We start from the raw sequence: 13,112 nt of genomic DNA on the forward strand, positions 1-13,112 counted from the left end.
AAAAAGTGCGACCAAACCGCAAGACAATATTGGCTTTCCTGATATCGGTTACAACTTTTTTCCTCCGTCCGCCCAAAGTGCCAAAGTGGTAAAGATGCTTTCTCTACGGTCATCGTCTCTCTTCCCAATCACTCGTAATTTTAAACTCAAAACCCCCAATTTATTGTCACCATCGTCATGTTTCTCTTGTGTTTCACCCCCTGTTGAACCGGAACCACCAATGTGGTGTGGTCTTGAAACATGGAGACACAAATGTATCAACCACAACCGCTTATGGGGATCTTCTGGTCCCCAAACCTACCCAGATGATGATGATTATGACTCACAATTGAATTCAGTTAGTAGTTTAGCTGAAATGGGGTGTATGGTTTTGTCCACTTCTGACCCTCTAACTAAATCAAAGCTTTCTCATTTTGCATACTGTAAGTGGCGGGCCAATCAACTCCCAATTCGGGGGCTTCAGGTTTCGCAACCACCGCTCACACCTGCTCGACCTTCCAAACCCCTTTTGGTTAGTTTTTGGACAAATTCTTCTTTTTCTTTACATTATCCTCCATCTACCGACCCATCTAACTTGAATTATTACTATTATTATCTTTATTCTTGTATCACAATTTATGATAGGCTTATAATATATACGAGTAGTTCACAAGTATGGGATTGGTAGCCCATTACTAAGGTCTTAGTACCTTGGGATTAGCACTCACTTATTTGGAAGAGTGGGGTGGAAGGGGGGGTATTTGGGGTTATTATGGATTCTTGGGTTTAATCCTATGCAGTCGGGATAGTCTACGAGTTTGCCGTTAAAAAAATATAATCGGTTTCAATTATTTCATGAGAGCATGTATCTTAACATTATTATGCACTATAATTACATTATTTTTATGTAAGTTTTTTTTGTTTTAAAAAAAAGTACTGTATATGATGTTATACATGGTGTTTTTATATGCAAATTTAGGTGTCTCATAAGGAAATTCCAGCTCCAAAGAACTCCGGCTTGCCTCTTAATGCCTATATGCTACACAATCTTGCTCATGTGGAGCTCAACGCCATTGATTTGGCGTGGGATACTATTGTTCGGTTTTCACCATATAGCGAGCTTCTTGGAGATATGTTTTTTGCTGATTTTGCCCGTGTGGCTGATGACGAGAGTCGCCATTTTGCTTGGTGTTCTCAGAGGTTAGCGGAACTTGGATTCAGGTGAACTATTAATTATAAGTCTATTGCAAAGGATAAGTACAAGTTCAGTTGGGTTGACTCATGCATACTTTTTGTATGACTGTTTTTCTGAATTTCTGCATGTAATTAATGTATACAAAATGATACGAAGCCTGTATGATTGAACTTGTTCTTATTTTATTTTATTTTAAATAGATCATTTAAGAGGTTGTAACCAGTCTGACCTGAAGTTGTAACAGTTTATTGATTTGATCTGTTTAGGCTAATTTTGTAATCGAACTGAATTAATCTGGCCTGTAGACCCCGGTGTCTGTCATACCGTTAAAACTAATTTTTTTTTTAAAAGGCAAAATATTCAATAAACATGAACTGTGATCCATACAAATCACTTTAAAGCAAGGTAAGTTCAATCAGAAAAACGAATCGTCCTAAGTAAAACATGAACAGGAGATATAAGCATTACGAGCAACTTGATTGTTTGCTTGATCAATGTTGCTGAACTCGAGATCGGATCGAGGGGGGGGGGGGGGTCAGGATTTTTTGAATACTCAGGGTTGGATCCGGGAGAAATCGGATTCGGTTTTTTTTATATGTAAATATAATAGTTTATAAAATCATATGTAAAAAACATAAAACTTAAACATAATTGTTTAGAAATATTAACATAATACTTTAAAGTTGAAACAATTAACATAAACTTAAAGCAAGTTAGGATTATTTTGAAAGCTTATTAAAGAAAAAAAAAGTTGATTAGAGTCGACACAAGTTTTGACCCGAGTCAGCCGATTTTTGGCCGAGTTTTACCAATGTTGACCCGATTCTGAGCCGTCGACCGATATTTATTTCTATCCGCTCTGACTCGTCTCCAGAGACTGATTGCCGATCGGATCCCGAGTTTTCCGCCGATTTTTACAACCATGTCCTGGATACACCATTGAAAGAGAGAGTTGCGTATTCTTTGACCAGATGTGAATGCCTATTTATTGAATTTGCTTGATTCGGTTGAAATTGCCATTTCTAGTGACCACCCTATATTCATGCTAGTTATGGAGACATGCCTGCCCATAATCTACTATGGCGTGAGTGCGAGAAATCTTCAGATGACATTGCTGCTCGTCTGGCTGTGATACCACTAGTTCAGGTATGGTTTTAATGGTTTTTTTTGGTTGTTTATCAAGTCTTCACAATCATATACAGTATAACTAAGATATATTCCATAGGACTTGACCTTTGACACCTTTAGTCTTCTACTGCCTCGCTTGTTTTGGTGTTACATGCAGAAGTCAAATGTGTTTTAAATTGGTTATAAAGAAATACAAAATGCCCATACCTGTAACATTTGGACGCCATTTACATGTGTGATAGTATGACACAATGAATACTCATGTTGCTTGCCGAACATATGATGTTTAAAAATAGAGATTTGCATACACCATTGATAGGTTTTAGAGTAACTTGTATTTAACATGATTAAAAATGGGATTACTAGGATAGTGAATATCTTATGTTTGTTAACTGTAATGTGATGTCAAGAAGTAATTGAGTCATTAACATGCCCAATAAAAGCTGGTCAATTGCTTTCATGAAACGACGCCAGTCAAAAATCTGGCCAAAAATCTCGATTTATGTGAGTGTTCAAAGTCAATGGAACTCTTTGATTGTTTGTACGAGGTCTACATAAAGTTACTCCCTCCACTCCATTAAGGCATTGGTTTAAGTCTATATGACTATATGAACTTTTTAGTCATGTTTGTTAACAGGGCATCTTAGATATTTTCCAAATTCTTAAAATCGATAAAATCACTAAGTATACTTCATATCTTGTCAATCATTTCATCTCCTTATCTTCTTGTCTCCCTGGGAGTCTCAATTAGGACTATTGACATATTAAAGATATATGACAAGAAGATCCTGTGAAAAACAATGACTGAAAAAAAAAAGAAGGGTTCATTTGATTGTGGAATAATTTCTCTATTTTTTAAAAAATCTATTTTCTTGGATGTCAATTTAAAATTGTTTTCCCTTTTTCGAATTTTCATTGAAAACTTTGCTGGAAAACTTGTTGAATTTTTCTACGTGTAAACAGCTGCTGTGCATCTCAGCCTAATATTAATTATGTTACGTAATTTGATTGACATATGTGAGTGATAAATCATTTTTTTTTGTACCTTTATGTGATCAGGAGGCTAGAGGACTTGATGCTGGGCCTAGACTTGTGAAAAAGCTTATTGGATTTGGAGATCTTAGAACATCAAATATTGTTGCTAAGATTGCTGAAGAAGAGGTGGCACATGTAGCAGTTGGTGTGTACTGGTTTGTAGAAGTCTGTCGACAAATGCGCTTGGCCCCATGTTCTGCATTTAAAGGTTATCATCATCTTTTCAAGTACAATTAGAACAGATTATAATTGATCAAATATGTATAATGTTTCTTAACATGGATAGCTAAAGAAAACTTGTAGATCATAGTCAAAGTTATTACCTTTAAGTAATAATTACTAGTGCAAGAAAAAGTAAAACTGTAGCTAAATAAGAAATGTGGCATCTTTAGACAACTAAAAATAGAACTTGCAGTCAACCATCATGTGCATCAAATGTGAGAGAAATCTAGACTTTTATGCTGGTGTTGTGAATTCAATTGAATCGTCTTAAACACAAACCAAGTTTAGAATAACCCCAGAAATGGAGAAAATGAAACCGTAGGAAGTCTGATCCCGCTATTGATGCTGGTTTTAAAGTTGGGAAGATACAATTAAAAGCGCCTTCAGTGAAACCAAGTGTGTATCAACAAATGCGTAATACTGGATCAGTTGAACCTGTAATTAAGTTTTAGATATAACTATACAAGGCCAGCAGAATCAGGTTGAGGTGGATAAGGGGGAAAGAACAACTGGAGAGAGATTGAATGGTGCAAAATAAACTATCAGAGCAATTGGGTCATAAGCATGAGGAAGAAACAAGTTTATCCTAGACTCAAACTCTGGTAGCACAAATCCCTAAATCTTCTTGAATATTTGATGTGGACTAGGACAAATTAGGTTTGTTGAGTTAGTGATGAAATACCTCCCAATACTGAGGAAAAAACTTATAGCATGAAATTTGATGTTACAACTGTAAATGATTGTGAATATCGGTATATTATGGAGGCATAAACACACACGGGCTGTCTCTTATGCTGGTTTCTACAGGCTGGGAATAAGGAATCAGTAATAAAGTTTGGGTCATTCTGTTACGAATAATATAGTTTTGTTTTAGTTTGGGTTGATATGTATTATATTAATAAGTTAGGGGGTGTTTGTGTCAAGTATTTGAATAGTTTGGTAAGGCGGTTAGAATGGTCGGTCAACGTGAGTCAAAGTGATTTCCGTTGTATAAATACTGAATATTGTAATTGATCTGGGGAATAATCAGAAATTACCAAATCTCTCTCTCTCTCCAACTCAATTTCTCTGTATCACATTTTTACTGAAATGAATGTAAAAATTATTATTTTTGGTAAATGGAAACTCTGCGTACTTTGTTGGGTATCAAATATCATATATAGAAACGAGTCTCACTTATGTAGAATGTGTAGGCAGCGAGGAGACTGGATCAAGTGGGCAACCTTCCTTCTACTTCGGACCCCTTTATCTGTGAATGTTTATGGGATATACTTACTTAAGTTTGGTTAAAAGGGTATGTCTTTTGTTGCTAAAATTGGCCCTTGGATGATTAAGAGAACCGGTGGTTACTTGAGTAGAATGTCTACACTTAACCAGAGTGTCTCTAGTTGCTAAAAAATGGCATTCACATCTTAAGCAAAATATCTTTGGTTGCTTAATCAGAAGTTACAAGCTCCGCCAATATGAATGAAACCACCAATGGAAGCTTGGAGGAGTTGGAGCCTAGAAAACTTATAGTTTGGCTTCTAGGCTTGGAATTCGTGTGATCATGGATTCCATGACTACTAGCATGTGCCAAAAATGGAATTTGGAGCTAAATAATAAATAGTTTTTAGATGCCAGTGACATTATTTATAAAGATAGTATGAAACATAGGAAGGGTACTAAGTATGGGAGGGTGTTTTCACATGAATTTATAAGCCGGGCAATATGGTTTACACAAAATATTCCTAGCCATGGTTTGGTATAAACAGGTACCATGGTACCCAAAGAGACATACTACTTATCCATTTTGTAATCATGTCTGCCTTTACTGCCACATTTATTTGTTGAGTGTGATTATCCAAAAGAGATATGGGAAATTTTCATTTTTGCATGGCAAATGGGGAAAATTGAGAAATATGATTAACCTTTATGGGGCCCAAAACTCTTGGCCTTCATATTGTGGAATATTTGGCTAGTACAACGTGCAACAAAGACCATGTCGTCCGGTTAAGAATTATTCCGTTTGTTAAAATGCCATGGGAGCAGGTGTATAAGCAGAATGTGGAATTAGTTAGGCAAAATTTGTCTAGTGTGACTATTAAGTTACCTGCCAGTGTTGAAATTGCTAAGCATATAATGAAATCTGAAACAGGAGGAACATGTTGGTAAGACTGATATGAGTACTTAAAAGTTATCTAGGAAAGCGCAGGATTTGCTTGATCAATGCTGTATTGCTGGTTTCACATTAGGGTCGGAACGCCAAATGTATGTTGGTCTATTTAACTTTCTTTTGTGTTTGGTTAATACTAGTTAAGTTCACGGAATGACCTGGGGAAATAACCAATTAAATGAAGATAGGGACTGTGGCGTTTTTTGGTCAGGTCTTGCTCATCAAGTAAACAATTGATATCATTACATTTTATCCCATTTTTTAATTTGAGTTTTCTTGAATGGCAGACATACTAAAAGATTACAATGTGGAGGTGAAAGGACCTTTTAATTACACTGCTCGGGAAGAGGCTGGACTACCGCGTGACTGGTAAGGCTGTAAATGATGTGAAAGTGATTTCTACACCCTTTTCCTAAGGTTGAAATATTTACTAGTGGTTTTTTTACCTACATGAAAACTGCACTTATCAGTTGAACATATTTGAATCGACAATTAAATTACATTGTCAACTTATTTCAAATATGTTCGAAAAAACAAGTAAATAGAGTCTTTTTGACCCAATTCTGTACCATGATGATAATGAAAAATGCCTAGTTTTTAACTTGAAAAGTTAGCTAGAAAAACTTGAAAGGTTTCTTGTGTTTTCTTTTTCATCTTCATGTTCTTTTATTAACAAAAACATTGATGGAAAAGATACAAAAATGTTATCCAGGTATGACCCGTTAATAGAAAGCAACGAAGATAAGGTGCAACTTACTAAGGTATATCTCCGTCCATCCGTTGAAAATTTGAGACACTTATTAAAAGCGTAAACTATCCCTCAATAATTTCAAACCTAATTCAGACCAAAATGAAACTACGAGTTTATGGAGAAAAAAAATAAATTTTAGCTCAAGAAAAAAAAAGTATAGTAACTCCCAATACCGTGTTTCACGGGTTAGGGGTTCCAATACCATCTTCAAGTGTGTATTAGGGAGGTTGAGATGTAGATAGTATTACCCCTAACTAAGGTAGAGTGCTTCTGGTTCTACCTAAAGTAGAACTGGACATCCAATCTTACAAGGAGTAAGGTTTGAATCCATGACCTCTATCTCCATAAGCAAGGGTGTAACACTTGATCCAGTCTTTGCTTGTTTATAATTTTGCTCAAAGTACGCCCAAAAAAATTGCAAAATTACTGGGTGGAGAAAATCTTTCTGTTTAAACAGGTCATGTTTTTAATAAGAATAGTATATTATTCCTGATGACATATATAAACTGTGAAAAATAACAGGTTTACAATAGGCTGGCTCATATAATATCCATGGAGAAAGAGAACTCAAATTTAAACAGGGAAGAGTGATTGTTAGATTAACTTCTAAGTTGTAACATGTGTATAAGAGTCCAATAATACACGGCGATAGAATGGTGATGGTTATAGTTATAGTGTGTATACTTGTGCGTTTTGATTTAGGAATCGATTGTTTGTGATTTCAAAGTTTACTTAGGGTTTCTGATTTATGAACGATGTATAGACAATAGTAATTGGTTATGTTTTGGGTAATGAAAGCGATTATCTTCAAGGTAAAGCTATAATTTATTTGCCAATGAATTCTTGATTTTGTAATTAAATGAGAAGGTGAGAAGTTTTGCCTCTTTGAAGGTCCTAGATTCAAATCTGGGTATTAATGTTTAATTACTAATCTTATTATTCCTTGCTTTTGAATGCCTCCAAAAAGCAATGAATATGACTAAATTAAACACGCTTTTAGCAGTTGATCCCAGCGTTGCATAGGAATGAATTTCGGTAAGAAGGCGTATATCGGTGAGACTTTACACCAGGGTCCAGTCTTATGCCGAATTTTGAGAGCAAGCCAGCACGAAAATGCTGAGTATTAAATGTTCAATAGACTCGGGTGTGCTATAGCAAAGATTACAAGATACCATCACGTATTTATTTTCACCAGATTATCTTTAGTCAGGAAGCCTACATATCTAGACCCTCCATTATACATTAACCTTTATTACCAAGCTTTATTCATTATCAGTTACAATAATTCCAACCAACCAGTGGCAAATCTAAGAAATACTATGACAGGGAGCAAGTACTAAGAAGGGTCAGATAGCACTACGGGTCGGGTCAAATTAACTTCTAAACAATACGATTATTACCTGTTGTCTATTCTTAATATCTTTATAAAATTTAATTTGTTCGTTAGAACTTAATCAAAGCATAATCGTTTTGTTGTTGTTTTCTGGTCCGTACACTTCATGTATTATTAATTCTTGCATTTATAAAAACAATGGCTTACATGAAAAACATATGTTATATAGGACGCTACAACTAGACTAATCTTTTTCTAAACAATATGATTTTGTTATTTTTGTACAATGTGTTGAAAAAGGTAGTGTTTAACACCGATTTCACAAAAAATCGGCAATAAATAACATAGTTAGTTCATGCAACGTACATGAATCACCTAGTGTTATATATGGATGCTACAACTAGAGTAACTCATTGGTAGGTATATCATCTGTAGTGTTTAACACGGATTTCACAAAAAAATCGACAATAAATAAAATAGTTGGTTCATGCAACGCACAGGAATCACCTAGTGTTATATATGGACGCTACAACTAGAATAACTCATTGGCAGTCAAGAAACACTCTCAATCTCTGTTTAAATTGGTTAAGTTCAAGTTACAAGTATTGACATCAAATCTGCTTAATATTCAAGAAACCGAACTGAAAATCAATTCCTAGTTAACTTATATGTCTAATACGTACTTACAACTAATGTGTTTAGGGGTGTCGAGAAAACAATATAGAACTCTTTAAAATTAGCAGTCCCGATAGTATTTGAAGTAATTTAGCTTTTTGAGGAACGTTTATATTGGGCATGAGTATATTTAGTTGGGGGCAAACTTAATATAGTGCATGCAAAATAAATTTAATGATGCTGAAACACCAAATGTTTCTAAATAAGACCCTAAACATTGTTTTCCATGAAGTTGAAAGTTTAGCATCAATGGTCAATATTTACCGTACATCGTTGTCAATTACATACAAATTTATTTATGATACTTAAAAAGACGAGAATGAAAATATGCACCAATAAAACCAACTAACATCCGTGTGTTCAGGAAACATATGTGTATTGAGATAACGTCTATTAGAATACAATTAATTAAGGTCGACGTACGTTAATCGTCGTCATTTAGGTCATCTCTTTCTATGACCTCGTCTTCATCTTTAAGCTCAAGCTCAATATCAATTTTGTCGTCATGTTTAAGCTCTTGATTGCTTTTGTCTTCCAGATCTTGGTGGTCTCGACTATTTCCTTCCTCCATAGGGTATCCCTTAATCTCCCGCAGCTTCCAAGATCCATTGGACTTTTGAATCATTCCCTTATTTTGCTGAATCCACCAATTTTCAGGTATCATATAGTGTTTTTTCAACAAATTGGAGCGCTTATTTATAAGTGCGATGTCCCTATCAACCTCCAACCGAAATTCACCGTTAACTCCATGTGACCCTGCAAGTCCGTGCAAATAAGAAGCCTCCATGTTATGTCGTTTTGCATAGTTCTCCGTAGGTTTTAGATAAACAGATTTTCGAGTATCAATGTATAGTTCACGACCAACATGTATATACCCTACAAGCGGGGGTAAGAGTGGTATATAGTCTATCACATTAACAGTTCGTAAGATACGTAGATGTTCTTGCTTGTTAAGAAGTTCATGAAGACACAAGTTTCCAAGAAAGGGGTTTCCGTATGCAAACACTGTTACGGGTACTGGTTTTTTGTTTTCGGATTTTGGCTTATTGTAGCCGTTGACTGCTATGTCACCTCCTGATAGTGTTGCCAATGCCCCACCTAGACTATGTCCGATTACTGTTATGCTCGTTTCTTCCTCCTCGTATTTTTCTACTAGTTGCTTCACTGTAGACAAGACCTACAAGTTTGGTCACGAGACGAGGCTTACTTTTATTTGTTAGAGAAGAAATGACAAGTAAATAAAAAAAAGTAACACCTAATATTTTTTAGACAGTGCGTAGGTGAGGTTGAAATATAGGCAGACAGACTGACTCTAGCATCCACGAAAAGTAGAAAAAGGACTTCCAGCCTTATTGGGCATAATGAACGAACCTTAACTTCTTTCTTAGGAGACAAAGACTCTTAACTATTTTGGATCCAAGCAAGTTGGTTAAGAAATGACAAGTAACCATCTTCTTTTCTTTTTCTTTTCTATTACCTTCTATAATAAAGGAGTTGAATGTGAACAACAGCTTTTTGTCTTTTTCTGCAATTTCAGTATATATAATATATTTAGCAATTATAATTCAAAAAACTGAAATGGTAGAGTGGTTTGCTTGGTTCGAGACCTTTCCACTCCCCTTTATGTTTTTTTTTTTTTTAGTTTTGCTTTTTTGAAGGTTTTATCCTTTTCTGCACTTTCAATATATATAATACGTTTACCTAATATAATTTAGAAAACTGAAATGGTGGAGTGGTCGAGACCTTCACCTTTGGAAGGAAAGGTGCTTGGTCCAAAACCATCCACCACCCCCCTGTTTTTTCTTTTTTTTTTCTTTTTGATAATTTGACCCCTTTTTTTTTTTTTTTTTTCCAACCCTTCCTATTTTCTTTTTGAATTTTTCTATCCCCTCAAATTATGTATATAAATTTAGTTTTATATAATTAAACCCCAAAATTTTTTTATTTTTTTTTGGGTTTTTGAATTTCTAAATTTTTATTTTTTGTTTATACCATTTATGTTTTAGGCTTTTGTATTTATTTTAATATTGGGTTTTCTTTTACAATTTCTTTAATACTTTGTACCAATTTTGTTTTTTGGTTATTGTTATAACTTTTGTACTTTTTTTTTGTAACATTTTGTTTTTTTTAACATATTTTTTACGACTTTTTTGTAATTTTATAATTTTTCCTTTGAAATTTTTTAAAACTTTTTGCGTTCTTTTTAACGTCACCGTTAAAAACATCCGGCTAGATATGACTACACGATTCAAACATCGGGCGCCATGTGAACCACCTAGTTTACAAAATTACATGTATATAACTTGTCCAAAAATGCTCTTGGAAAATGAGTACCGTTCTTTACAAAATTACGTATCCACCTAGTTTACAAAATTACATGTATATAACCAGGCCCATTCACATTTTCGATAATTTGCTAAGAATTGTAGTTAAATTTGACGTTTTCGTTTTGATGAGGAAATAATTATATATAACAATCTAAAGTTTGTGGAGAAAACTAGATTCATAAGGCTTTATGCATTTCGGATGATTTGAGACATTTGACCTGCTAAATGCTATGACTTGTTTGCGCATTAGTTAAATCTTTTATTTTAACTCATTTGACCTTTTAGCGAAACCGGACTCATTTATATATCCGTGTTTTTGACATTAAGGGCCATCAGTTTCTTTCATTGGGAAGGGCCAATTAGAATTTCATATATACCCCAATTTAACACCCTAATTACATATTTACCCAATTAAAATTAATAAATTTATATATACCCAATTTTAGTTTATAATCTATCATATTTGTCCATTCTATTATAATATGATTAATAACCAAACTTATATCAACAAACTCCCAAATCGCACTTATAGAGAAGTATATACTACATACGTGACACTTGAAGATATCATATACAAGAGCAAGAATTAGATTGGTACCAAGTAAACATCCGAAAACATATACAAAATGAGTATAAAATAAGAGGAGGGGGGACACGTCAATGAAGTATAACAAACACATACCGCAATATTGCAAGCAAAATGTAGTTTATGGTACACTTCACTCCTAAAACACACATTTACAATTTACAATAGTTTTTATTTTGGTGAAGCCGTGATACACCGTCTGCTCCGACTTTAAATTTCTTTGGTTGTGGTACTCATTTGATAGACTGGTAGTACATCTTTTGGATAGGTAACTCAGAAATATTCATACAAACACATCAGATTTCTAACTCTTTATTATTAGTTGGTTGTGATAGTAAATTATAAGAGACCGATTACGATTTTTGATGATGTAAATTTGGTTATTAATCATATTATAATAGAATGGACAAATATATATGATAGATTATAAACTAAAATTGGGTATATATGAAATTATTAGTTTTAGTCGGGTAAATATGTAATTAGGGTGTTAGAATAGGGTATATATGAAATTCTCCATTGAATAAAAAACATTTTTGTTAAACATTTTTGTTAAACGTTTGAACTGTAAATTTGTATAAGTTGTCTTATTGGTTGGAACGGGCCAAACACCCTTCCCTGAATAAAAAACATATATATGTCTACTTTCAAGCACGAGTGTTTTTTCTTTGCACTTTGCACAATATTTATATTCAACTTGGTATTGCAATTACCTGATCTCTGGCACTGGTTTTATTGAAACGTGAATCCGGATGACTAGAAATATATATGGAAAGAAACCCCGAATGCACTTGCGTACACTTTGATTCCTTGAATACACTGGAGGCCGACACTAACGGGAAATCAAAGTTCTCAACCCATTCTGCTGCTTGTATAGTTCCTCTCCAAGAAACCATGATATCCCTCCTTCCCAACAAACGCTTCGCCTTCTTTGTAGACACTGCAATGTATCCCATCCAATTGGATTGCCCCAACCAGGGGTCCTTCATTAGAGACCTTAAAAGGAAGGATTGAGGAGCATCAGGAGAAGTGGATGTGGAGTAAAGGTACTTAACTACATGGTACTTTATAGGATGGCCCTTATCTAAACCAACGCCTGAAAACAATTGATTTTCTGAAAATTTGCTTGCACCTGCATATCTTGACCTGCGATCAACAATGAAAGTGTCATAGTTGGCTTGAACTCTTTCGCCATAATGAAGGAGATAATGTCTTAAGTCGATGTCAAGAGGTTCTAAGAGGGAATCCCAGTTATCTTCTCCACTTAGTTTCCGCCATTTTTTCGAGAAATTATGCTTTTTCATCTTGTTTTTTGTGCTGGTTCTTAAATTTGAAGTTATAAAAAGAGGTTTTAATGATACAAACCGGTATAAATTGAAGAATTTTTTTTAACATAAAATCACACAAATGTTGTGCCATGGACAACTTTGTTACTTTTTTGAGGATGAGAGATATTTTACGTAACGTCATTTATTTAGCTACTTAGATTTAGTTACGAAATATTTCTGTTGAACAAATAACTAACTGACTTGAAAAGAATTTATTGGGCACCAGAGATATCCGTATATCCAACTTATAGTAAAACCTCTATAAATAATAATGTCGGGATTAGGTTTTTTTTATAAATTTATCGAGATATTATTATATCGATAAATTAATAAATTATTAATTTAAAGATATTCATATATGACCTTCAAAATTTCCTTTTTTAATTTCCATTTTTAAT

General features: G+C 34.2%; 2 protein-coding genes across 2 annotated transcripts; one reads left to right on the forward strand and one right to left on the reverse strand.

Annotated features, from left to right (window-relative positions):
- On the forward strand, positions 1-7,282 carry LOC122585901 (uncharacterized protein HI_0077). The gene is made up of 7 exons (XM_043758018.1): positions 1-511; positions 959-1,200; positions 2,224-2,320; positions 3,362-3,545; positions 6,002-6,083; positions 6,427-6,475; positions 6,988-7,282. Exons 1-7 carry the CDS (start codon positions 95-97, stop codon positions 7,054-7,056), a joined length of 1,140 nt encoding a protein of 379 aa, XP_043613953.1. The 5' UTR covers positions 1-94; the 3' UTR covers positions 7,057-7,282.
- A 1,615-nt stretch (positions 7,283-8,897) lies between these two features.
- Positions 8,898-12,697, reverse strand: LOC122579792 (phospholipase A1-IIgamma-like). The gene is made up of 2 exons (XM_043752063.1): positions 12,100-12,697; positions 8,898-9,650 (listed from the first exon to the last, which is right to left on the reverse strand). The coding sequence occupies exons 1-2, from the start codon at positions 12,688-12,690 to the stop codon at positions 8,898-8,900; spliced, it is 1,344 nt and encodes a 447-aa protein (XP_043607998.1). The 5' UTR covers positions 12,691-12,697.
- Positions 12,698-13,112: the final 415 nt, after the last annotated feature.

This window comes from Erigeron canadensis, chromosome 1 (genome assembly GCF_010389155.1).
Source record: "Erigeron canadensis isolate Cc75 chromosome 1, C_canadensis_v1, whole genome shotgun sequence".
NCBI lineage: Eukaryota > Viridiplantae > Streptophyta > Magnoliopsida > Asterales > Asteraceae > Erigeron > Erigeron canadensis.

Excerpts from the sequence above, each read along its gene's own strand:
- LOC122585901 (XM_043758018.1), top strand. The coding sequence starts at position 95 with ATGCTTTCTCTACGGTCATCGTCTCTCTTCCCAATCACTCGTAATTTT. Across the intron at positions 6,084-6,426 it reads GCTGGACTACCGCGTGACTG|GTATGACCCGTTAATAGAAA; the intron begins GTAAGGCTGTAA and ends AATGTTATCCAG. Across the intron at positions 6,476-6,987 it reads ATAAGGTGCAACTTACTAAG|GTTTACAATAGGCTGGCTCA; the intron begins GTATATCTCCGT and ends GAAAAATAACAG.
- LOC122579792 (XM_043752063.1), bottom strand. The coding sequence starts at position 12,690 with ATGAAAAAGCATAATTTCTCGAAAAAATGGCGGAAACTAAGTGGAGAA. Across the intron at positions 9,651-12,099 it reads AAACCAGTGCCAGAGATCAG|GTCTTGTCTACAGTGAAGCA; the intron begins GTAATTGCAATA and ends CCAAACTTGTAG.